The 25421-nt window shown below is 37.8% G+C and overlaps 1 protein-coding gene across 17 annotated transcripts in view; it reads left to right on the top strand.

Annotated features, from left to right (window-relative positions):
• The window catches only part of NRXN3 (neurexin 3), a 1462828-nt gene that overhangs the window by 1398934 nt on the left and 38473 nt on the right, over positions 1-25421 (top strand). For 13 of the 17 annotated variants that reach the window (XR_008992434.1, XM_057488265.1, XM_057488259.1 and 10 more), the window contains one exon: positions 15355-15433. Coding sequence is in view for 16 of the 17 variants with exons in the window: in XM_057488265.1 (XP_057344248.1) it covers positions 15355-15433 (79 nt within the window). In the remaining variant the exon portion in view is untranslated. Of the gene's footprint in view, positions 1-15354; positions 15443-25421 lie in introns of all 17 variants that reach the window. The other 4 variants (XM_057488264.1, XM_036882228.2, XM_057488263.1 and 1 more) reach the window with 1 other exon arrangement.

Raw genomic sequence — 25421 nt, 5'->3', positions numbered from 1 at the left:
CTTAATGGACTCAGAGGTACTTACAAACAGCATAATTGCTGAAGTCATTTTACAGGGCATTTATTCAGAGTGATTACATTTACTCTTACTTTCCATTATACAAGGAATTCTACTTAAAGGTTTAAGTGAGCAGGACTAGTATGGCTGAAGAACCATAGGTTCATTCTTCGTGGGCTCTGCCCAGCCAAGGCTATTTGGAATGATGAAAAGCAAAAGCCCAAATCTCCTTTTGGCACTTAACTGGACTTTTTGCAAAAGACTGGTTTATTAAAATGTTAAATTGTCCCAGTATCCAGATCACTACATGATATTTGACTGACTTTAAACCTTAAGTCCTGCAAATAAGAGATTGACTACCTGGTATAAGGTGTAGAACTGCAAAGTAAGTTGCTTATGGGCTTGTCTGGATCAGTGGGACATTTTGTATCTTGAAGGCAAATATGCTCTTTGAGAGCAACCCCTGTTCTTGACAAACAGCTTATAAAAGTATTCCTGCCCCGAGACGTTCTAAGGTCAGAATTAATAATAATCTGACTAGGATGGGAAGTACTTCTGTCCTCCATTCATGTAATTCCCATCCTTGAAGCATGACTCCTGGTTTACTCAATGCTATTTAATTCAACAAAGAGTCCCTGACACCTGCTGTCCATTTAAATACATATTGTGCACCTAAGCTCTGGTCTGGCACTGTTTCCCGTGAGTCATTTCAAACCAATGATAAATGACATCATAATATCAACTACACATCACAGAATTGTAACATCTCTGAAAAACTGCAATCCACATAACAAGAGCATGAGGTAGATGTCATTGTCTCAAATTTACAGAAGAGAAAACTGCAGTGCAGTACTTATGATCACCCTGGGCTCCCACCCCAGGGGCAGAGCTCATATTTTCTGACCTCAAACCCAGTACTTTTCCCTTGATATTATAGTTGGCTCTAGATGATGTCCCTTCCCTCCCTCATGTAGCAATCAAGTAGAAGGGGAACTATAAGTCAGATGTGTTACAAGTCAGAAAATAGTATGTTAAGTGAAATTCAAAGAAAGCACTGAGTTGGCATACTTGAGTATTTTCTTTTTCAGCTAAAAGATCAGGAAAAAGCTGCATGAAAATGTGTTTGGGTTGGGTCCAAAAGAAGAATATACATAATTTTTTACCAGGTATAAATGGAATGGAGTACAAATGGAGCTGGATAGGAAGGAAATAAACCAGAACATTATAAGGAACTTTTAATCAGGCTTGTTCAAAGAAAGCATGACAAACATTTGTTTAATAGTCAGATTATGGAGGTGCTTACAGGGGCAAATGGTAGTGAAAGATAGTGCTACAAAGCTATAAAAAAAATTTTTTTAAGTCTAGACTTAACTTAATAGACAATGGGATAAATTTGGGCCAGGAGAGTATCACATTGAAGGCTGTGTTTTTATTCTGGCAGTACTTTTCAGAGAGGTAAGTGAAGGCAGGGAATCTGATTAAAGTATCTCAAGGTTCATCCAGGGAAGCAACCAGGGAAAAATAGAGTTTCAGATCCCATTTTAGAGATGGGTTTCTCAGGACTTGATGCCTGGAGGAATGATGTTGAGCAGGGAGGATTCACAGGTAATCTGAGGGTTTGGGTTTGTTCCCAGGGAGTAACGATACCATTGACAGTGGCAAGAAAGACAGCAGTGGAAGGAGATGATCAAGTCAATCTGGGATATGTTGACTGAAAATGTTTAATAAATGCTCAATTGAAAATATTTTCTTCGTAAGGTGAAAATGTTTCTCTCTGCTTACCCAACTCCAAAATGACCTCGACTCTTTCAGATTCCTTTTGGACTCTCATCTGGGCCACAGAATTGGTATATGAGAGCATTGTGATCACTGTAGAGTGACTTCCAAATACACCTCCTGGATTCTATTCAAGTGCCACCTGGTAACTAATGTGCACCAAAGGCAGAGACCACTCATATTGCAGCCTTGCATCGTTTCTGTCTCTGGTTGTTCTCTGTGGATTGCTCTCTTCATTATGATTGTGTTCAATGCCTAGTAATAGAAAATTTGACCTATGTGACTGAAAAGGGGTTATTTTCTCACTCAACAAGAATTCTGGAGTCCACAAAACAGAAAACTGCATTTTGGGCTCATATCATATGTTTGACAATATGTGTCAGCTTCTCAGGTATTTTGGCCTTTCCTTCACACTTGCCACGTTATGGTCGCAAGATGGATGCTATAATTCAAATATCCCATAAAACCCAAGGAGGAAGGGAAAACAGTTTGACCAACCATTCCTTCTTTTATTGACAATAGAATTTCCAGAACTTCTAGCTGACTACCTTATTCACCACTTTATCCAGGTTAATGCCACATAACCACCTCTAACTGCAGAGGAGACTTGGCTGGTCACTTCACCAAGAGCGAAATGGATATTGACAGTGTCTCTAACACTTATCTTTCTTGCTACCTTGTAAACACCTTGAAGTCAGGAACCATGTTCTATGAGGCCCCACACCCATGTGATGCCATGCCTGCTCACCTGGCACTTTGCTGGACATACAGAGGTCTGGGGTGGGAAGTACTGAGGAACCAATCCTTACCTAGTGTGCTAAGCTCCTTCTTTGTCTTTTGGTTCCTCTGAGTAGCCTTAGGAATGAAGGAGCTTCTGGATATATGTTAGAGAGGCTCTTTGTCAGCACTTCCAAAAAAAAAAAAAAAAGACTACATACTGGGAGGAAATCTATACTGCTATAAAAATAGAATAAGGCCCAAGTGCATTCTTCAGTAATGAATGCATGACAAGAAGCTTCTTAAATTATAAATGTGGCTTCTCTTGTTTATTGCCCAGTAATCCTGTTTTACTGATTTCTGTTTATTTCCAATCACCTAGAATAAAAGACTATGTTGCTTTAGAAGTCTTAATCTCTAAAAGATTGTCATTAAAGCTGCTGTTGTAGTTAGCTGTTTATTTTTTGCTCAAAGTGATTCAATCAATACAAATACAAATAAAACACTTTTTCCTTTGCTCCCTAGAAGAAAAGGGGAGAAAAATACAGAAAAGCCAAATAAAGATAGTTAGATTTATTAAAAAGAGAGTTCCAGTAAATGGCATATTGATTTCTTTCAAAAAGGCAGAGGGTAAATTAAAAATATTCTTCTGACACAGTTTTTAAGGATGCGACTGACTCAGCAGAATCGGTGTGCATTGACTTCTCTTCCTAGAGGGTCAGCCTGGCAGTGCAGCCCACTTTTCTCAGGATCAGTTGGCTCTTGGCATTCTCAGAGGCAAGTTTTCCTCACCAGCAAAGGTCCTTGCTTCTCACATGATTGGTTCTCAATTCTGATTCTGCCATCCAGCACACTGCCTCTGTGATTGTTTAAGGACATTGTAAAATTTCTCAGGAAATTATGCAATCCTAATTATTTTTTTTAACATGATTGCATTGTAACTCTTCTCAGAATGGGAAAGAAGTGATAATAAATAAAGCCAAGGACCTAATTATGAGATATTCTCTAGGATGTTATTAAACACTGGTCTAGGCAGAGATAGATGTGGGAAGGTGGAAGGCACAGGCATTAGAAGAGCTGTCCCAGGAGATGCTGGTGCTCTTTTTCCCAGAGGACCCTGGAAAGAATAAGGCCAGTTAAGACCCACAGTCATGAGGCCAGGAGTGAAGCACAAGGGACCCAGTTTCAGGAGGAAACACTATTTGTCATAATTTGAGTTTCTGAAAATCATGTTAGAACTCTCGCCTGTTCAGAAACATTTTGCAGAATTGTTCTCAGGGGCAGCTGCAAAATTTGTGGGAATAAGTGCAAAATAAAATGAAGGGGCCCTTTATTGAAAAAACAGGAAAAAAAATGTTAAGGCTAAAATAGCAAGCTTTTCTCTCTTCCACAGTCCCTTGGCTTGTCCTAGTATTTTTTTAATTTGCTATTTAATGCCATTTAAGCAAATAAAAATTTAAATTTAAAATTATTAGCATGAGTATTAACCATTCATCTTTATATTGTGCAATGCTAATTTTACATGCAAATTTAAGAGCATTTAACTAGGATGCAGAATCACTGAAATAACATAATTCATATTCATAGCTCATATATGCATATGAATTTTGTTCTCTCCAGAAGAGTGGAGACTGTTCAAAACAAACTCACCTGATTCTATAGCACTTCTTGATATACTGCACCTCCTACCACCTTACCAGTGACTTCTTTTACTTCAGCTTACTGGTGAATATGGCTGCACTGAAAGGAAAAAGATCCCTGAGTTGCCTTGTCTTTCTCTTTCTATGTTATTATTTTTAGTGTAAGTGATTGGCTAATACAGAGAAGTCAGAAAGGATGTGATAGGTTTCCTTTGTGGATCATGTTCTTAGAAGACCATTGCCTTCTCTCTGCTTTCTAAGCAACTTCTGGTTCAAAGGGAAAGTGTAGCGTCTTGGAGCTGTCAGTGCCCCCACTTACCCAGTAGATGTAACACTTACCTGTGTGTTCCTATTGAAGGATGTGATATGAAACTACAAAAGGGAAATGCAAAGGAGGTCAACTTTGGACCAAGAATTTAACCCTAGTAACTGTTATCTAGAAGACAGTACCAGCCTCCCAGGAAGAAAGATTGGGGGTAAGGGGGAATTCAGATAAATCTGTTTGATTCATCTGATTCCCCTACATTGTGAATACACAGTTTCCTGTGCTCACCGGCCCTCAGAAGCTCTGTATGTAGATGAGGTGTCAAGGAAGTGATGGGGAGTAGGAAGGACACACATCGTATGTATCTCATCTGCTTATGCAGATGCTGCATTGCCTCACTGATCCTCACTTACAAAACAGAAATTCAAAGATAAAATGGTTTAGGTGGTGAGAGCAGAGCATTAAACCAAGCCCTTGTGAGCACAGGACCCTGTGTGACTACATAGGTCTCATCCATGGGATTACATCCACTGTATTTCCAGTACACACTCTAGAGTGAATGAAGGCTGTTGTTTATAAACTAGAGCAGGGAAAACTTGTTAGCCTTGCTGTGCACTGGAAATGAGAAATGAATAGTTTTGTCCCTTCTATTATTTTGCTTTTGTAAATTGTTTTGAATATACATCAGAGATGGGATTATCCTTTTAAGACTAGTTACAACCTGGGAATGAGGAAGTGATGACTGGAGGGTAAGTGAGGCCATCTGGATTCCTGAATTTCCATGCAATAGTACTTCAAGACTTTTTCTAACCTGAGATTTATAATACAAATCAAAGAGCTTTATTTGAATCCATCTTCCACTCTTTCTCTGTGGGAGGTTGGTACTGTGTTCTAGACATGAGAATCCAGGGATAAAATCTCAACCCAAAGCTTTTACATTGTCCCTTTCTTGGGAGTCGATATCATGTTCTTCCTTCTGTCCTCATTTTTCCCTGCTAGTTCTGACTCAAATTTACTCACAGCAGATCACCTGTAACTCCCTAAGTATTTTATGAAGTCAAAAGTCAAATGCACAAATCTTCTTTCACTGCTGATATTGCTCTGACACCTGTATCTGACTTGTCTACTATTACATTACATGGCTGAGTGGTGGTACTCTCTTCAGGGTAATAAGGAAGAGACAGTGTTGCCATCTTATCAGTTGTATTTTACATTCAGTTCATTGCATTTGATTGTTCTGGGTAAGTTTTCTGAGTCACAGTTCTGGGTTGTGTTAATATTAACATTTTTCCTTCTTATGTTTACAAGGTCAAGACCTGAGCTTGCATTTATTTCTTAGTCTCTTGTTTACTGACCATGAACTAATAATCATGCTTAGTGTTTCAAGACAGCCATTCTCAACTCTTTTATACATCAACAGACCTAACAGACGTTACATGCATTGTATTCTCTTTCCAGTAGAAGTGGCCTACCACAGACAAAATAAATATTAGATTATGTTTCATTCCCAATATTTTGCCGTTTTCCTGCTCTTTCTCTCCTGCTCATGTAGTGTACCTGAATTCATCATGAAAGCAAAGATTAAGAACTACTCCTATTTGCTCTGGATGGCATGACTATCTAACATCTTTTTTAAAATTGCTGACCAATATTCAGAATTGGCTTTAGTCTACAGCTCCTTGGTCTCCCATAATATTTGGGTCTTACTAAGTGTCTTGTCAATGGGTTTCAGCTCTGGGCAAGTTCACTCTTGATTCAGTGAGACCAAAAAATGACAGTGGAACATTCTTGGAGTGAAAGGGTTTATAACCAACTTTATTCCCACAGTGGAAGGTCAAGAACAAGAACTACGTCCACCTCAGAGCAAGTCTGTATGCAGCAAGCTGGTCTCTGCCTCTGGGCATCTTCACCCCACAGCCGTCTCAGTCTCTGTCCTCAGTGCTGCCACCACTCCAGCCTCTGCCCTCCTGCAGCCATGCAGCCCAGAGCACTGGGCAGAGAACTTCCATTTTCTCCACACTAAGTCTTCTAAGCTGTGCCCTCACCCTGCCAGGAAGGGCTCTTTCTCTTGTGCTGGGTGGTAAGCTTAGACAACAAAATAGAGCACCAAGAGAAGACCATCTCACAAAGAAATATGGTTCTGCTTTTCCTGTTTTTTTTTTCTTTTCCAAAGCCTCATGCCGTCTCCCTGAACTGTAGAGCAAGAAAGAACATGGAGAAATGAGTACTACCAACTTTTGGCTCTAAAACAAATGGATGTTCTCTATGATGGAGGTTTTACTTCAGAATTGTATCCATTAACTGATACCTATATGACTACTTATGGGTCACAATAATATTTAGCCTTGGTCACTTGCCCTTTAGAAACAAAGGCCTGATTTTAGTAATTACACTAGAATAAAGAGCTCACTTACATTGGAAATACCACCTCAAAAGAAGAAAAAGAAAGAAGGAAGGAAGGAAGGCAAGCACAGCGGCAAGGAGGTGTGGAAGGAGGCAGGCAAACAAGCAGAAAACGTAGAGTAGCTTTTTGGAGTTTCATCTAAATGTTTGACATTCTTTTAGAGTGGTTAGACCCTACAAACTCAAAGTTTGTGGTGAAACCGTAACAACTTACAGTGGAAACACAGCCAGGCCTTTCTGATTAGCAGTCCTAGAGACCAATAAGAAAAACAGCCACTGCAGCCGGACCTTTGTGTGTATATATGATCAATAGGCACCTGATGGAGATTCCTACAGGTGGCATGTGGTTGGATGGGTGGTATTTTTTTCCTCTGCCTCCTAAATAATATGTAATTTCTTCAGGCCAAGAAATAAATTGAAAGGATTTAGAGGGATTTGCTTATCAGTGGAACACCACGTAGCATTGCATTCCTCCAGCTTTTGGGAAGGGATGTTGAAGTTTGGTTAATCTTCTGTGGTTCAATACTCCTCTTCCCTCTGTCAGGCTGACTTAAACAACAGATAGATTAATCCCCCCTTCTACTCAGTCTCTTCTTCGTCCTCCCTCCCTCTTCTCTCTTTTGATCCCCCCTTCATTTTTTGAGCAGGTGGAAGAAATCTTAAACTGGAAAGAAAAAAGAAAAAGATTCCCTACCACATTTATTTATACAATCCCAGAAGACCTCAAGGATAGAAATAAAGGACCCCAATCCTTGGCACAAGATTTGGCTAAGCTTAGCTTGGTTTTCCTACTGTTGATTAAAATCTTGAGTCTGCAGAGGGATTTCCTTAATGGTTAATTCATTAGCCAAAGTTATTATAAATGATGTTGTTCTTTATCCTACTCCAGTATATGCAGTGTGGAAAAGAAGAGGAAAAGCATGGAGGTGTCAGGGTTGGGGAGGGCTTAAAAGGAAGCTGGAGATACTGTTTGCTTGGATTCCTATGTAATCAGCTCTCTAATGACAGCAAATGAATAATCAATTTTCATTACCGTGGGTACCACTTACAAACCTCATGTTAATTTTTAAGTTTTTGAAGCTAATGGTTTAACAGCTAATCAATGTTTTCTAGTTTGGCCTGGCTCAACTCCCAGGCGTCTGTAAACTCCAGGAGGACAAGGACCGTCTTCATCAGTTCAGTGATTGGCACATCATAGACACTTAATAAACATAGGTTGAAGTCTTCATGTGAAGACTGATCAAATGAGTAAGTTCATGCAAACATAAAATCTCATATCCAGAACAATGCTTGTTTGGGCTTGGTTTTGTTTTTGTGTTCAGTTTTCTTAGAAAGCTCTGCTCCAGTTAACTAATTTTGGTAATGCTGAATACAATATCCGTAGCCCAAGGCAATTCTCTTTAAAGCCTTCGCATTTTGTGGAAATCTGAGTTCAGGTTAAATATGTGCCCAGTTATATCCTACTTGGCAAGTGATTATCTCCCGGAGTGGGTAGAAAGAAGAGAGGAAAATAATATCCTGAAAACCCACATTGACATGAACTGCAGAAGGCAGTTTTAAAATTTGCAGGGTGTTATTCCAGTAAAGATATTTAAGTGTAGAGAAGTGGAACACGAGGGTAGCTCAGGAAGCATCTTAACCAGAGGAGAACGACGTCTCATTGTGTCTATTGTTCAAAGCCTGCTTCATGGTATCTGCATCTCTTATCTGAAAATCATGTTTCATTTTCTCATAATAGTGTCAATTGCTTCTTTTGATGATGACTCTAAAGGAGATGTTCAGAATAAAATGAGGTCATAGATAATCACACTCATTCAATCTTAACATGTTTAAAGGTTGTTTCTGCGTCAGGCTTAAGTTGGGAGAAGTAACGGTGTTGGGAGGGGGAAAGGGAAGGGGTGAGATGATCACTTCCAACAAGTTTACCCAAGATCCAGGGTTTTTCTATCTTTGGTTCAGTCTAAAATTTATCCAGTAGACTGTGTGCATGTGTGCATGTGTGTGTGTGTCTGTGTGTTAGGGTGGTGAGAGGTACTATCTATAAGCATTGATACAAGATAGGACAATGCCATGGCAAATTTTGATTTCAAAAAATCTTAATAGATATATTTAAATTGAAATAGTCAAACTTTTCAAATCTCATTAAGGTTATAGATTTACCTAGAGTCTGTGGGTTCTTACTTAATTAAAAGTGTCTCAGATATCCTTCATTTAAACAGAGAGTAAATGCTCATAATGAAGTTGTATGAGACCCCTCCCTCCCATGAGACACCGGATCCATCTCAGAATGGACGTATACAGGGGAAAAATGAAAACACCACGCATTGGAGGAAATTTAATTCTTTTTAGCATGAAGCAGCTTCAGGAATATATGGCTATTTTCTGTGGGACTTCAGAATATTTATGGGTCTTTCTCTTTTCCTTTTTCACTGGAAGAAAGACGATCATCATTCTTGGATGTGTTATTTATAATTTCATAAAGCTGTTCTATGGCAGGACTTATTTTATCTTGCGCTTAATCTCAGTCAAATAACTGTGCTTCCAAGGAGCTGGGTGGAGAAAAATGATCATCCCCCAAAATGATTAGCCTATTCTCTGTATAAGATAAAGAGCTAGAAGTTGGAATTTGAAATCACAAATAGGCATCTGGGCAGGAAGGAGGGGACATGGTGAAACTATCTTGAGCTGTTCTGACCATGGCAGCGGGCATTTTTCTCAATGCCAAATAATGGATCACAGTAAAGACAGATGCAGAGCCGATCCTGTGCTGAGACAGGGTAGAGCCCTTGAGAGGGAATAATTAGAAGCAGGTGATAACAGAAGCCACAACTCACTGGAGGAAAATGAGAAGCCAGGTTTGTGAAACTGAGGGAACTGGGAGGTAAATAGACCTATAAATTTGCCTGGGTGGACAGAGTTTTGAGCTTTCTTCTGTCCCAGTTTATTCTAAAGTAATTTCAATAAACACTGGTAGAAAAAAAAAAGAAAAAAGAAATGCAATGCAATAAAAAACCTTTCAGGAAAGGACTCCAGCCAGAAAGATATTTTATTGAAAGTTATTATAATACCTATCTTTAGTTTTATGAATCCTAATACAGAACCAAGTAATTTTAACATGAGGATTAAAATATGAATTTTAAAATAGCAGAGCATGAATTATTATTTTTAATATAGAACCTGGCTAATATACAGGGACAGAAGACTATTTCCCTCCTCTGGAGAAGGGAAGGTAACGTCTTTAATCTGCACTGGGGAGGAATGGGGCAAACCATGTGTGTTAGCTTCCGAAGGAGAAGTCACAGACGACAGTGATGAGATGTGGGGAGAGGAGGAAGGAGAGGAGTCTGACAGGGCAGGGTCTCAAATTCAAGCTCGTAATCCAAGTTTGCAAGAACAACACGCTAACTCAAGTAAGGGTCATACTGTCAACTGAATACATCTCTTCACCCCAGTCATCCTGTACCTCATAGGTATACAATAAACTGTGCCTTTTCATACCTCTGGGCCTTCACAAAGACTGGTTGGTTTCACCTAGGATACCCTTCTCCTTCTTTCTCCCACAGCTCTGTGCTTTCCTTGCTTCACTGCTGCCTGTCCCCGAGGGCTCATTTTCCACCTCCCCCTGTCTCGGAGCTCTCTCTGCTCTCTTAGCATCTGTTTGCTTCCTCTTTTAAGAGCATTCGGTGTACTATATCGAGTTTGCCTGCTTACTAGGCTCCTCTTCAGTCTCTGAATTCCCAGAGGATCCGTGTTTTATCTATCACTTTATTCCTCATAATTATGACAGTGCTTGATACATCAGTGTTTAATACATATTTATTAAAGTAATAAATGAATGTATGAATGAATGAATAAAGCACCTTGATGATATAGTCATATATCACTGATGGTGGTTCCAGTCATCCAGCCATTTGGTTTGAGGGTAGTTAAAGATCTTCTAATCTTCCTTGAATGACTTATAGATAATGTTGGTATTTTACGTAAGGGAACCATACTATGTAGACACTTTAAGCTTCGTCATTGGGAATTATGAGAGGTTCAGACAATCATTGTGAGGGAAACAATGTGGCGATGACATGGAAGTCACCTTGATGAACATTCCCAGCATAATATACGAATAGAATTTCCCAAAGCAATACTGTTACTTGAAGGAGCCTGAGTGGTGGGCAGTTAAAAATAGAAGGTATCATTCTAAATGTCTACACCCTTCGTTATTAGAAGTATTAAAGTACTAAAAGAGTTAATATGTGTTAACTGCTTAGCACAAAGTCTGAATACCAATAATAATTGGTAATTGTTATTAGTAGGCATGATTCTAGATAAATCAAGTATCCTTTTCCTCTCAAGAATTCTAACTGCTTTTCTTTCCAAGGAAGTAGAGTAATTATGAAAAACGGTTGTGACTGTGGGAAAACATACACAGAACCTAGAGCTACTGCATTTCATTTAAAGGCAAAGTCCATATCTACTCATAATCTGCTCATAATCATTGTATCCTAAATCTGTGTGTATCTCTAACAGTGAAATATAATCCACCAACTAGGGAAACGATAGTCAAAGAAGTGTGCCTGTGCTTCCAAGGTTCAGAGTCATACCCTGCATTTGCTTATATTTGGAAGGACACAGACAAGAAAATTCAAAAACGAATGAAGCCTTGAGTTCTCTGAGAGTAATTTCAAATCAGATTGCCATTACTTTAGGATGTGACCCTAAGCGCATATTATCTGAAAGCCTCAGTTTGTAACTTTTGGGACTTTTTTAGATGGTAGGGACAGGAGTAAAAAAAAAAAAAAAAAAATCCCTAAGTATAGTGTGCTTACTTCTAAGCCCTTTGCAAATCAAAGCTTGCCGCCCCTGGCAGAGAAAGCTTTTCTAAACTACGCCATGTTCTGTGGCAGGTGCGATGGTGTTGGATGCCAGGAGAATATTGGTTACAACACTGAGCAATGAGGGGACTGGGATGTTTGTAATTGCTCTGGGAGTTTCATTAGCAATGACTGTAAATAGCGAAGATGAGGTTTGAGGGACAGAAAGGAAGGGGCTGAATTCATGTAAGATCCATACAGAATGTTTTAAACAGAACTTTAACAGAATTTTTTTTCCAACAATTTTTTAAAGCTCTCTTGACATCTTCATGAGTGTATCTTTCTCTGTCACTTTTCATGGTAGATGCAAGCAGAAATGGTGTTCATACCATAAAATGGAGGTAATGAATTCTCAGCAATAAAGACAGACAGATTGTATAACTGGGTAGCAAAGTTACTTAAATGGGAGGGGCAGCCAGGCTTGGCATTGCTGTTATTTATCGATTGATTGATGTAGTTAGTTTCAGCTAATATTTATTGAGCAGCACTTTTAACATTATACTTAAATCGCATGCCCACCTGATGACTAGACACTGTGTTTATCCCAATTTACTGGTGAAAAAATTGAGGCCTGGAGAGGGGGAGTAATTTGCTCCCTACATCACTGACTGTAAGAATAGGAGCTGGGATTCACAGCTGTGCTCTGCAGACAGTCAGGCCTACCTTACCATGCTTTGCTAGATTGCCTGTCCTTTAACCTCCTTTGTGTTTAGCCACCATTTACAGGAGCTACTGGCAAAATGTGCTTCTGTTCCCCGGGGACAGGGGAGTTAACTGGGGAGAAAGGGAGTGAGCATGTAGAAGAGCTTACGTGTGGGGTGTGCAGTGGTGGTTAGGGAGCCATTCTGGGGACAGAAGTGGAGATGATGAGGAAGGGGAGCGGACTGGGGACAGGGTTACCCAAACCACAGGAAGAGAACTTGTATAGTATCAGGGGAGGCCGGGGAGGGGGAGGATGAGAGGAAAATAGTCCATATCCTTCAACCTCACGGTCTAATACTTTTCTTGAAAAAAATTTCTTTGGCTGGTAAAATTAAGATACCTGTCTTAGAATTGTTACAGTTTCCACTAATAATATGTTAATAACCTCTTTCGGTGTCCATTGGAGTTATGCATTGTTTTTATGCATTTGCTCAATGACCTTTTTAAACTTTATTGCCTGACCTTCAATTCTTGAGACAAGCCTACTAGATTTTCATTTACCTTACTGGTTTTCTCTCAATATGAGGGGCCAAAGCCAGTCATGCTGTATACAGGCCATTTGGCAAGGTCCTTAACAACCAAGTCACCAATAATTAATTTCCAATTGATTACCCTTTAGAAGTGTATTCTCTGCCTCTTTTTCACTACCACCCTCTTAAGGGTTTTTTTAGACTTTTTTCCCCCCTAATTAGCTTTCTCCCATAAAATTTTAATACCACAAATATACTGTATATTCATTTAAGTACTGTGGGCTTTTGGCAGGTCACAAAAACCATTGCAGTATCTAAGATCCACTCCCTCCTGCCCAAAACTATTTTTGCTGCCTTGGGAAGATGTTATAGTCATGGCTGCTGCCTACTTTAGAACTTTCAGACGGTGACTGTGGCCCTTCCAAAAATGGTGTTTGCCAGTTAATTTATCTCCCTTCCCCAAATAACTGAGCGTGGACCTGTCTAGGACCGCATCACAGCAGGACACGCCAAGGGAGTGTACTCACCATATCTTTAACATGAGAAATGGCGCTCCAGGATACAACTGCCAGCTTCAGGTGCTGAAAATGAAATGCACACTTCAGTAGGGTCTAATTGAAAAAAAAAGTATGTTTAAAAATTATTTTTCTATTGACTTTAAGCAGGATCAGGGGCTCAAGTAGCTACCTGTCAGATGTATAAAGATCGATAAGGTGGTCTAAGGCCCCTCTCTGCCACTGTCAGTTAAGTAAAATCAATGACCTAATGTGGTTTTTCTGCTATTCTTTGTTGTGTCCAGTAATTCTATGCCTAGTATGTGTATTTGATAAAAGGACATTGTCTGAAAATACTGAGTATATGGGTTGTCATGTGTATTTGTTTGCTAGGGCTGCCTTAAACCAAGTACCAGGGATTGGGTGGTTTAAACAACAGAAATCTATTTGCTTACAGCTCTGGAGGTTAGAAATCCAAGGTCAGGGTGGTGTCAACAGGGTTGGTTTCTTCTAAGGCCTCTCTCCTTGGCTTTTAGATGGCTGTCTTCTTCCTGTGCCTCCACATGTTCTTCTCTCTGTGTGCCTATTCCTAATCTCTTTTTATAAGGACACCAGTCATATTGGATTAGACTTACGCATATGCCCTCATTTTAACAAAGACCTATCTAAAAATACTAGTCACATTCTGAGGTACTGGGAATTAGAACTTCAGTATATGAATTCAGTCTAAAACATCATGTAAGAAGAGGTATAATGAAGCTCATCTGAGCTACAGAAGCATGTATCTGTTCAAATCCCCACCAATTTCTTACTAGCTGTGTGTCCCTCAGCAAGTCACTTAACCTCTCTGAACTTCATCTGTCTTTAAAAGTATAATTATCCCTGTCCTAAAGAATTGTTCTAAGAATTGTGTTTAATTAATTATAAACTGTATTAAATGTGTGTCTAACACAACATCTTTACTGATTATTTTTCCTGTTGAATATGGATTCAGACTTCAATGAATTGGGAATAAGACCAGCAAGTCAGTTAATATTAACATCAAGAAGGGTGAAGAAATTAGTTTTTATAGAAAAAGTGTTGTATATTATTACTGTTATGCACAATAAGAAGACAAAAGTTTGTGTTCTACATAAGATCTGTAGATTAACAAATGAATGAATAAATTTAATAGCATTTATTGTGCATGCAATATGTATGAGGTACAGAAATTAGTTTTCTCATCTACTGTGTAACAAGGACCATTCTTATAACCCATATGCACAGTCCCCTGTATTCTTGCAACAGGTTCTGTGGCACTGGGGAACTTCTACAAGATTCAATAGAAAAAAAAACTTTTTCTCATGTTGAATTACTATTGTTGTGATTAAATTTTTTCTGCTCTCTTCAGAAGCATCCTTACCTGTGTCCTGTTGTGTGGTATCTCTCTGCTTGTCCACATTACTAATTCAGCTAATTGCAGCAATTACGTTAAGAAATTGCTGCTAGCGAGAGAAGCCATTACGCTGTTCCTGAACAGACCGCATTCTACAGCATTCATTAATTTTGCTAGCCTATAGACTCACAATCACTAAATCATACACTTGAGATCCCACACTATATGCATTGATACCCTGTCAAAGCTGCAGTGCATTTCTGTGCTGGCTTGCATTCTTGAATTGTCCACCATCTGCAGTAGCCCTTTTCCTCCCTTTCTGATTCTCAAAATTTAAATTAAAGTCAGGAGAGAATCAGGCTGTAAAAAGTGATTTACAGAGATGGGACAGACTTGAGCCCCTGGAACCACTTTGGGTCACTGAGCCTCACCTAAAACCTGTACCATTTGTCTGGACCCAGAGCCATTCACAGCTACATAGGAGTTAAATATTCTCCATTCTACCACATGCCCTCTTTAAAGAAGAGAAACAGTAGTGATGATAGAAGGCAGGACACAGTGATAAGTATTTGATGCTTTTGTTCGTTGGTTTCCTCACCTCTCTCCTTTCTCTCTTCCCTACCCCATTATTTTTCCTTTGACATGCACAGCCAACATCAGATGACCTTGTTTCATCTGCTGAATGTTCCAGCGATGATGAAGACTTCGTTGAATGTGAGCCAAGTACAGGTAGGTTAGGTCAGTCTTGTTTTGCTTGCTTTATTTTTACATTTGCAAAAAACAATACATACATATATGTGAATATACCTGTGTTTTATATATATATTATAGTGTGTTAATGTGTGTATTTCCTGTATCTATATATGTATAAGCATACATATATAAATATTAGCATATAATTGAAGGCATCAAATCCCATGGAAGCAGTGGTAAGATCCCACGGAGATTTAAAGTCAGTCCTTGACACCTAAAGAAAAACCCATGGAACGCAACATAACTCTGAGCAATCAGGCCCCCAGATTAATTATGGGAACGGCAAGTATATAGCAGCCAGTGGAAGCTATGATATTGACAGGGGGTGTGGACAGGGTGTGTGAAGAGGTCTATATCAGAATGACATCAACAAAGCATGAACCTAAAGTGCAACCATAAAGATCATTTAAACCTCATGTATTGTTCTGAGGCTCCGTGGCAATCCAAACAAAACCAAGAAACAAAAACATTTTCCATGGGATTTCAACAGCAGTTCACATGGTATTATATTTATACTAATTTTGTTTTGTGTGTTTAGAGAATTGTGCAGCGATATAGCATAGTAAACACAAAATTAGTACGGAACCATGCCATGTCAACGGCTGAGATGCTTCAAAATGTATCTACTGTGCCAAAGTTAAGAGGACTTTGGCAATTTAGAAGCTTCAGTGTGTTCCCCATTTGCACCTAGATACATTTTGATGTCTTATGGTCTTTCTTTATAGTGAGCGATATTCATGATAAAATGTCCAGCAGCAAATGCAGTCCCTGATTATTTCATATCAACTTTTCCAAGTCGTCTGTTTTAAGACTTGCTATAAGTTACACCTTTATTTATATATATATAATAGAGAACAGATATCATCGAATTTCTGTGTATGTTTAATAGAATTAAAAGCTGGAGCTGGGTTAGGATTTTATTTCTGCAAAGGCTAAGAGAAATAAATAGAATTTTCTAGTTGATTACTTGGGTTAATTTGATTTTTTTTTCCTTTTCTTTAAGGAGAAAATGGTGAACCGTTAAATATTTTCTTGGGCTAATTCTAAAGAAATTTAAGGTTCATAAAAAAAATAAAAGTAAACACCTCCCATTTCTTACCCCAAGTTGACTTAACAATTTTTCAACATTTGTCAAAGCCTGACTGCTTGGTATCTTGCAAGTGGCTTTGGATCCAGGAAGTTCTGTGGGTTCCTATCCTTAGCATTACATAGAGACATATCAATAATATGTAGGGCCTTTCTATTTGGTAGTGTGAACCTTTTCTTTGGGAGCTCAGATCTTTTCAGATTATTGAGTAATAATCTCAGAGTACTAAATGAGACTTTAATTCTAAAAGGCACAGATATGTCTAATCTATACCAGAACTTGACATCTACTTTTCATTCATTAAGTAATTCATCCATCCATTCATTCATTCATTCAACAAATATTTCTGAGCACTCAGGGAGGATATAGTGTATGTGTATGTTTGAGTCCTTCCTATTCTAATCATTTTAATAAATTACCTGTTTGAAAATACAATAAGGAGCTTTGCTATCTAAATTACCTCTCCAATGTAATTTAGTATAGATATTTTTTGAGAGTCACTTGTGTATGTTAGGCGTGTACCAGATATTAAGAATTCAGACATGAATATGGTATGATCCCCAAGAGAGATGTAAAATTAACTGATTTTGTGGCCAATAATTTCTGATACCTCAACTTTAATTTAGGTTCTCTTTGATTTTCATATGGGCATCAAATTTTAAAGGAAATTATTTTTCTTAATTAATTTTCTTTAAATCAAAACAGGTTTCAAAGCTGCTGGTTTTGAGTCAGATGGTAGCAATTGCCTTTCTCTAGTTTCATAGCAGTAATATCTGTATATATGCAATCATGTTTATCAAGTCTTTGGAAATAAAAGTCTTAGAAAATTTGAGGCTTGACCATCCTGAAATTTTACCACTGTCTTTCTCTATTACCCTCATGTGCCACACATAGTCATCTCTATAGCAACTTCCATAATAAGACAGAGGGCTGTTCCATTTCCCCAATTCACAAGTTCTACAGCTCCCCAGGTTGTGGGTATATATTGCCATTTGATGTTGAACTTGAACAGGCCCAAACTTGAATGACCCCAAACTAAGTCCATTTGCTTTTTAGTGGCTGTGCAGGTGTTTCATCTGATTCAACAGCAGAGGACAGAAGCTCAATGCCAGCATTTCTTGAGTAATATAATTACATGGGGCAGGTGGGAGATAAAAGCAGTTTTTACAACAATCTGTTATGTTCTTCAAGGGGGCATGGAAGGGAGTGTGTAAATAAAGTAAGTGACAGAACACTCACCATGAAGGAACTAGCATGTAGCTCTAAGAGACTGTTGATCCCTTTTGCCTGTGATTATTCAACTCATCGCATTTGGAGAATGAACATTTCTTTCTCTCTAAATTTATTTACTCCATAAGTATTCCTGTAAGTGATTCGGATACACAGGGAACTATGTCAGAGGCATATTTAATACAGGAAGGAGATAGATATTCCTACTGATACAGAGGGTTTGCCCTGGGCACTTCATTAACACTGATGAAGGTTATGTGCATAGAGCTACCAAGCCTCCTTTTGCATTAAATGGGAAATATCTCCATAGCCTTCGCATTTTCCAAGGCACTACAGATTAAAAATCAGAAACACTTAAAGCAGCTGTTTCTGTGGCTGGATTTTGTACTGCCTAAATAAGGAGAAGTCTTCCATTGCCCATGCAGCAAGCAGATAATGGTGACATTTACATGACTTTGACACACATTGTTATTCCTGAAATTCTATATGAATATTGAGATTAAAATTGTGGTTTTGAACATCATAATTCTCAATTAGTGCCTCAATTTCTAAAATTTTACTCTTTTCCAGGCCTGATGTTTGATGGAAATACTTAAATTTGGCTTATTACCCAGGCCTTGTTTTTTCTTAACAATTACCCTATCTTCCCTCACTTTATTAGCAAGTTTATGATTTCCTAGTTGTTTCAGTTGTAAGGCACTTAATTTCTACAGCTTCTTTCTTGCTTAATTTAGTTCACTAGAAGTTCTTGCTCTTCATAAATGTGGACAACTGAGTAAATGCTATACTCAGCAAATTTTATTTTCACATGGGTGTCAAATTTTAAAGGAAATTATTTTTCTTACTTAATTTTCTTTAAATCAAAGAAGGTTTCAAAGATGCTGGTTTGGGGTCAGATGGAAGCAATTGCCTTTCTCACCCTCAACCCACCTTGGCACTTAGAGATCATTCTCATTTGATGTAGCTTAGCAATATCATGTTTAGGGAAAAGTTAAATTTCTTCAGAGTTTGGTTGACTATAGTCTAGGAAACCTTGTAAATCCAATGGATCTCAATTTTTTTCTGATTATTTTCTCTGGAAAAATGCAAATGAGTTAAAACACACACACACACACACACACACACACACACACACACACCAAGCCTAAGCCATAGAAGTAAGGCACAGAGTAAAAGCTCAGTTTTTATTTGTTTGATTATATTTGTATGACTCTCACAATACCTCAAAATCTTAAGTTAAAACTGGACATTTTTCATACCCCTAACTTCATCTCCCCTTAAACAGCTAAATAAAACCCACTAAATTATTTAAAATATATGATTTCATGCAAGTAAATATTGCCCTAATAAAATCCACATTTCTTTAACAAAAAAGAATTCCCTACTTTTTCCTATCTCTTTTCTTTTTGGGAAGTAGATCATTTTATAATGATCACAGGTAAAATTGCATTTTCCAAACATCTGCTTTGAGAACCCAGAATCGAAACTTTAAACTATAAAATCATAATGAAGCCAACTGCATCAAATGAAAATATTGAGGATAATGTTTGAATAACTATTAAGTACCTAAAGTTGAGGGTCGGGATTTTAACTTTCCTAATTTGTAAACACTGATTGTATTTCCCACAAAGGAAGTCAGTGTCTAATAGTTCAGATTTGTGTCTTTGCTTATAAACCTTTTCCTTCCCAACTATACTTCTGTTGAAATAAAATTTTGCAGTAAACTCATAATTCATTGTCCTTCTTACCTCTTTAAAGGTATCCAATGGCAAGAGCAACAAAAAATAGATAAGTTGAGGAGGGTTCAAATAACACTAGTGAATGGGATTCCCTCATGAGATTATGAATGTCGAATAATGATTAAGATCTTTAGTAAGTTTACCTCTGTGATCTAAAACATGCGAATCAATTTTGAAATATAGAGAAAATGATGAAATTTACTTTCTCTTTCTTCTCTTTCCCTCCCCACCTGCTCCTATCCCCTGTGTCTCCATCTCTGGGAATAGACATAACCTCTAACAAATGTATTCTTAGATTTAATTGTGATAATTAGAAATTATCAACTTCCTAAATTTTATATACATAATTATGTATAGTCTCAAGAGTCTAAAATCCTGGGAGCAGGGGTCACAGAGCAGAGGAACAAAAATAGAAAGAAATGCCTTTTACACCTGAGAAATGGGCATGGCAACATTTATATTGCTTCATCGTGCCATTATCCAGGGATATATTTTTCTAGTTGTCAGTTAGCCATGTTTTCTGCCTCCACTTTATTTTAAGTAGCCTTTGATCAAATGTCTAGGGACAGTTCTTCCACCAGAGGGCAGAGAGTTAAAGGAAGTAAAGATGAAACCTATCCATCCATCAATAGGATTATGCTAAACAACTTTCATAATGATTGGATGGAGGAAGATGTTTAAACTAATGGCAGTAATCTGAGATTGCAAAAATATTACCCTTCCTAGAATGGTTCTCAGATGTATTTTTACTCTCAAAACTGTACTCCTCATATTTGCATTCGTTGTTATTGCTGCTTTCTTCTTTTCTGTTAGTCACACCATAAAATCCAACCCAGTGTGGGCTGAAATTTAACTTTAGTGAAACACCAAAGGCATACCCATATTATTTGTGTTCTCCGGGTGGACCTGGAGAGGCTTCTTAATCTTTGTCTGTCTGTGATGCTTCAGTAAAGTATTTTTAATATGAAAAACTGGCACCGACTTGTTAAGCGCTCACCAAATCATTAGTTTTTATTTTCTGGAACACCATGGAAAATGCAGCTGAAATGTTAAGATGATAATTTTCTAATGAAGGTTAAGAAGAAATTGAGCCTTATTTTCCAGAATCCACAGAAGGAAAAAAGTAAATATGCTGTTTGTAATATTGTGTGTTTATAGAAATATATTTTGTCATGGTGTCTCCAGCAAACGTCAAGAGTTAGGAATTTGTACATACGTATTACAAAGAATACTTAATTTTAGAAAAGATTTTTCCATATGGAAACTCACGATTGATAAATAATGACATTTTGAAATGTCATTAGTCAAGTGGCTATTCAGTGTATAGTAGAATAGTAAATGCCTAAATAAAACATTGTAGGAATATTTGAGTATCATAGTGTGAAGAATTCACCTTAAGGTCCCCTTAAAACACTGAATGAAAAGATAATGGAAGTAAACAGAGAAATGTTTTAGATTTGTAAAAAGGAAGGTAAATAGATCTACATTTCATTAACTTAATCATTAACAACTATGGACATTAGTCATTTTTATAATTGAGTTAAGAGTCAGTTCAAAACCCATGGTCACCACAGGTGAGAAAGGTGCTCCTTCCTCAGCAAAAAAGATGGACAACAAGTCCCCTCCAGAGACCTCTGCCTAGGGGACCAGGGAGGAGCTGAAGCCAAGGCCATTGCTTCTTCTGAGGCCAGTGGGCCCCAGGGGGTGCCACGCCACTGGCCAGAAAGGCAGAGACCCCCAAGGGCCCAAGAAGGTCTAGCATGCCCACCAAGGCCTTGTCATCCAAAGTGGCCAGTAAGGCAGAAGCCGAGCGCTCAAGGTGGAGTGGAAAGAGATGGTGATACTGCTTGAGTTTTTACTTGCCAACAAACCATCCCTCTGTTTCATTGTAACCTATTTATCAAGAAGGACTTTTTCCCCACCAAAAATAAAACCAAAAAAATGTGTCTAATGTACACAAAAGCAAACTGTTATTCACATAAATAAGTCTAGGCTAAATCCTACCAATTTTGGAATTTCCGTTACTAATATATAAATTGATAGAGTGCAGTCACGGGTGCATGATGTTCCTGATTTCATTTCTGGGTGGGTTTCTATCTCAGTCATTAACCCACCCCATGAGAAATTGTTTCACTTTTCTGTAACTCAATTGCACCCCCAGTCCAAGCTGATTTTTAAGCCGTTGGAGCAAATATGTGCCCTTTAAATCCCTGATGATAAATGCTTTGAAAGTGAGAGTAAGAACAGAAATACAAGTATAGGAAAGCCTACTAATTGGCTACTGGGTAACTGATAATTCAAGCATGGTGTGCGAAAAATGTGTGGCCCATTGACTGACCATTATCATGGATTTCATAACAAAAGCAACGAATCTAATAACAAAAATGAAAAAAATTTGATTAATCTCCAATACTCTACATTTTTTGGTACGGTGAAAAGGGAAGAGAATCAATAAGATTGGTATGTAAATATATACACAGACCCATAGGAAAGTGTAATAAATCACTTACCTATGCAATATTTTTTTAGTGACTATGTAAAGGCACTAGAATAGGTGCTTGAAAAATAAAAATAAGACACTTTCTAGGAATTTACAGTCTGTTAGGGAAAACAGATGAAAAATAAGAGGAACAAAGGGAAAGAAAGGAAAGGAAGGGAAGAATTAGGTTGACAATTAATGGAAATGCCTAGAATATTATCAGAACTCTGTGTAGAGGTCTCTAATCAATGATGGCATCCCCGTCCAAGGATGGGCAAGAAAAATCACAGAAGATGAAGCTAACCAGTGACAGAATCAATGGACCCAAAGTGCATTCTTGTATATCTTAGTTTGAAAGCACAGAATTTATGATTCATTATGACTGAAAAATTAGTGCAGTTCAATAATAAACTTTTCTGTGAACTCCACATAGTAGGGTCTAGGGCCAGGGCTTCTTAGGTAATGGGATAAGGATGGGCATGTTGAAGGGAGAATTCCAAGCCAAACTCATGAGAACTTCCTGATTTCAAATGCCAAAGCAAGTGGTTGATAGGAGTGAGCTTAATGAAATCATTAAGCAAGCCCCCTTACCAAAAAATTAATAATAAACAAAGAGGGATTGGGTTTAAAAAGAAAGTTTTTATTGGTTTTCTTTTATTCTTTTTGTTCTGTTATTCTTTTCTTCCACAAGCCCAGTATATATACTGTGTGTATATATATATATATATATGTATTTACTTACATATAATATGTGTATATACTCCTATCACTTCAGTGGAGTGCCTATCACACTCCATGTATATGTAGACACAGTATAAATGATATTAGACTAATGTAAACAGAGATTAACAACAGCCCCTGCCATCAGTCATGTGTTTACACAGAAATTCATACCAGCATTCTTACATCAGCAGACATAGTCATGCATGATACTGTTTTAACGTGGCAAACAAAGCATGTTAATTTTTTTTAGGTTTTGGTTTCTTCTTTTTCATAAGTATAATAATGATTCCATACTTGTTACCCTTGGGAGGGATGGAGAGAAAAAAATTATACAGATATATCTATGCATATATGCACTTTCCTGTGTATATATATATAAATAGATATATACCGTGTATATATTTGAAGAACATTTTCTGTCGTTTCACCTCATCTTGTGCCGCATGAATTTTTGGTGGTTCAATTTATGTTATTTTGTTTTGATTCATACTTAGTATTCTGGTCATTATGGCTATTTTTAATCATTGCTATACTTTTATGAGTAATTGTCACTTTTTAAGTACTGAGAGATATATAGATATACAAATCAAACAAGGCAACAAAATCTTTTCTTGCCATCCTAATCTCAAATTTCTCCCCCTTCAGCATATCCCTCCAATAGTTATGCTCAAAACAAAAGAAACCCCAACAAAATCCAAGAAAGTTGTGTACAAAAGAATGAAATTGTGTGTTTTCTTTCCTCTTCTTCCTCCTATATATATAGATTTTTTTTTCAATTTCCTTCCTTTTCCCTTTTTATTTTTCCCCATAACTGCACAGGCCACTTGCCTCTACTCTCCCCTTTATGACAATGCAATTAATTGAAAGGAGGACAAATGAGCCAGAAAAATATAAAAAAAAAGAAAAACATGCAGAAACAACAAATAGAGAAACACATTCCTCTCCACCAATTTCAGATGGCATAAAAAGAATTTTATTGCAGATGTAGAGTATTTGTGGTATCTTTTATTTCTGGAAGAGCCCAGGATCATCGTGTGGCATGTAGTGACAGTCCTGTTTCTGGGCAGCTAACCATGGCCTCCATCACCAGTGCATGGGCTATCACGGCACCATCTTGTGTTCCATCCAAGTGATACACCCAGGCTAACCCAGCAAGTCCACTGTATGAGTTTTGGGGGTAACTTTCTTTTATACTTATAATTGCATTGGGTTCTTGTTTTTATTATTTCCACTCGGTCATGGCAGCCCCAAGAGCTGCTCTTGCAGCATCTCTGTATGGTTTGGTTCTTGTGTTTGCCTCCCGTAGCACATCAGTCCAGCATGTGTCTCTTGTCTGGCACATCTGTCTTACCATCTTGTCCTGGAGTCCACTGTTGCAATGTTGTTCTGTGATTCTGTTCTCTGTTTGTAATATGTGGTTTGAAATCCACTCCCTTTTTTTCTCCCTCCCCTATTGTTTCTACTTTGAATTTTACTCCTAGGGAACTTCACAAAGAAGCAAAACAAATTTTTGGTTGAATTGTAAGGCTGATAACTGGTTTGCATCTGGAAGTCCTAAATTGCCCTTTTTACCTGGCTAAGGAGGCAAAACTTATAGTGAGAAGCTGCTAATGATAATAGTTGAGTAACCACCCGATCAACAACAATAAGAAACCCTTGTTGATTTATTTGGCATGACTAAATGGGCTTACTGTTAAAGGAATTTCATATGAGAGCTAATTTCCAAAGACTTTCCCATAGATTATCAATCTTTAGTTAAATCTTTTCTTCAGTACAGAGCAACAGAAATTTTTTATCAGAAAATGCTTGTGAGGGAGCATCATCATTTCTGCTATGTAGAGCAGTATCTGTTCCTGAATTGGTAAAGAATTTGTGGAAATCTGAATGTGTTTTATTATAAAATTCATTTATGTGTATGTATTTTAACCTGCAATATAAATGTGTTTGGTAAGGCATCTGTTAGGGGAAAAAAAGCTTTTTAACTCACTGGTTCTACCTCATGCATATTTTGAGGTAAGATTATCTTTTGATCTTTCTGATTCAAGTGATATATTTTTTATTTTATTTTTTAATTCATGGAAGCATTACAGAGCCAACACTTCAACTTGGACCTAAGTCCTTTCTGTTTTCTTTCCAAAGAACATGACATACATAATAGCTTTAGTTAAGAATAGACTCTGGACTTTGAGACAGAAGTAGAAGAAACTGTGCCCTGTCATCACTCAGATGCTGGATTATCTTTGTAATTATCCAAGAAATTTGTGCTGCATCACTTGAAATAATTTGGTTTGTTTGATACTAGTTTTATGAATGAATCTTTTGTAACAACTTCCTCATTCCTAAAGAGGAATATATCAGTGTAATATGGATTAAAGATTTTTGAAATAGGTCTTAAAATTTTTTAAGTCTGTATTTTCAGTCTGAAGTGGAGAAGGAACTTCAAGGCAGATGGTTTTATGCTGGGATGGTTCAATCAAGTCAGGGTAGCTCTTTGCTGCTCTTATGAGGAAGGGGGAAGGGCAAAGCTAGAGAAGATCAATGGGCTCTGTGCATCTAAGAAGCAGTTTCTAATGAAGGAAGGAAGGGAGAGATAGACGGAGAAAGAAAAAGAGGGCAGGTAAGGCAGGAGGGAGGGTGTGATATTAATGATGAGCCAGGTAAAGTATCTTTCTGATAAAAGTTAAGAACCACACACACATTGACACA

Source organism: Manis pentadactyla, chromosome 11 (assembly GCF_030020395.1).
Source record: "Manis pentadactyla isolate mManPen7 chromosome 11, mManPen7.hap1, whole genome shotgun sequence".
NCBI classification, from domain to species: domain Eukaryota; kingdom Metazoa; phylum Chordata; class Mammalia; order Pholidota; family Manidae; genus Manis; species Manis pentadactyla.
The sequence above is the reverse complement of the archived record's forward strand: the minus strand, read 5'-3'. Positions and strand labels throughout refer to the sequence as shown.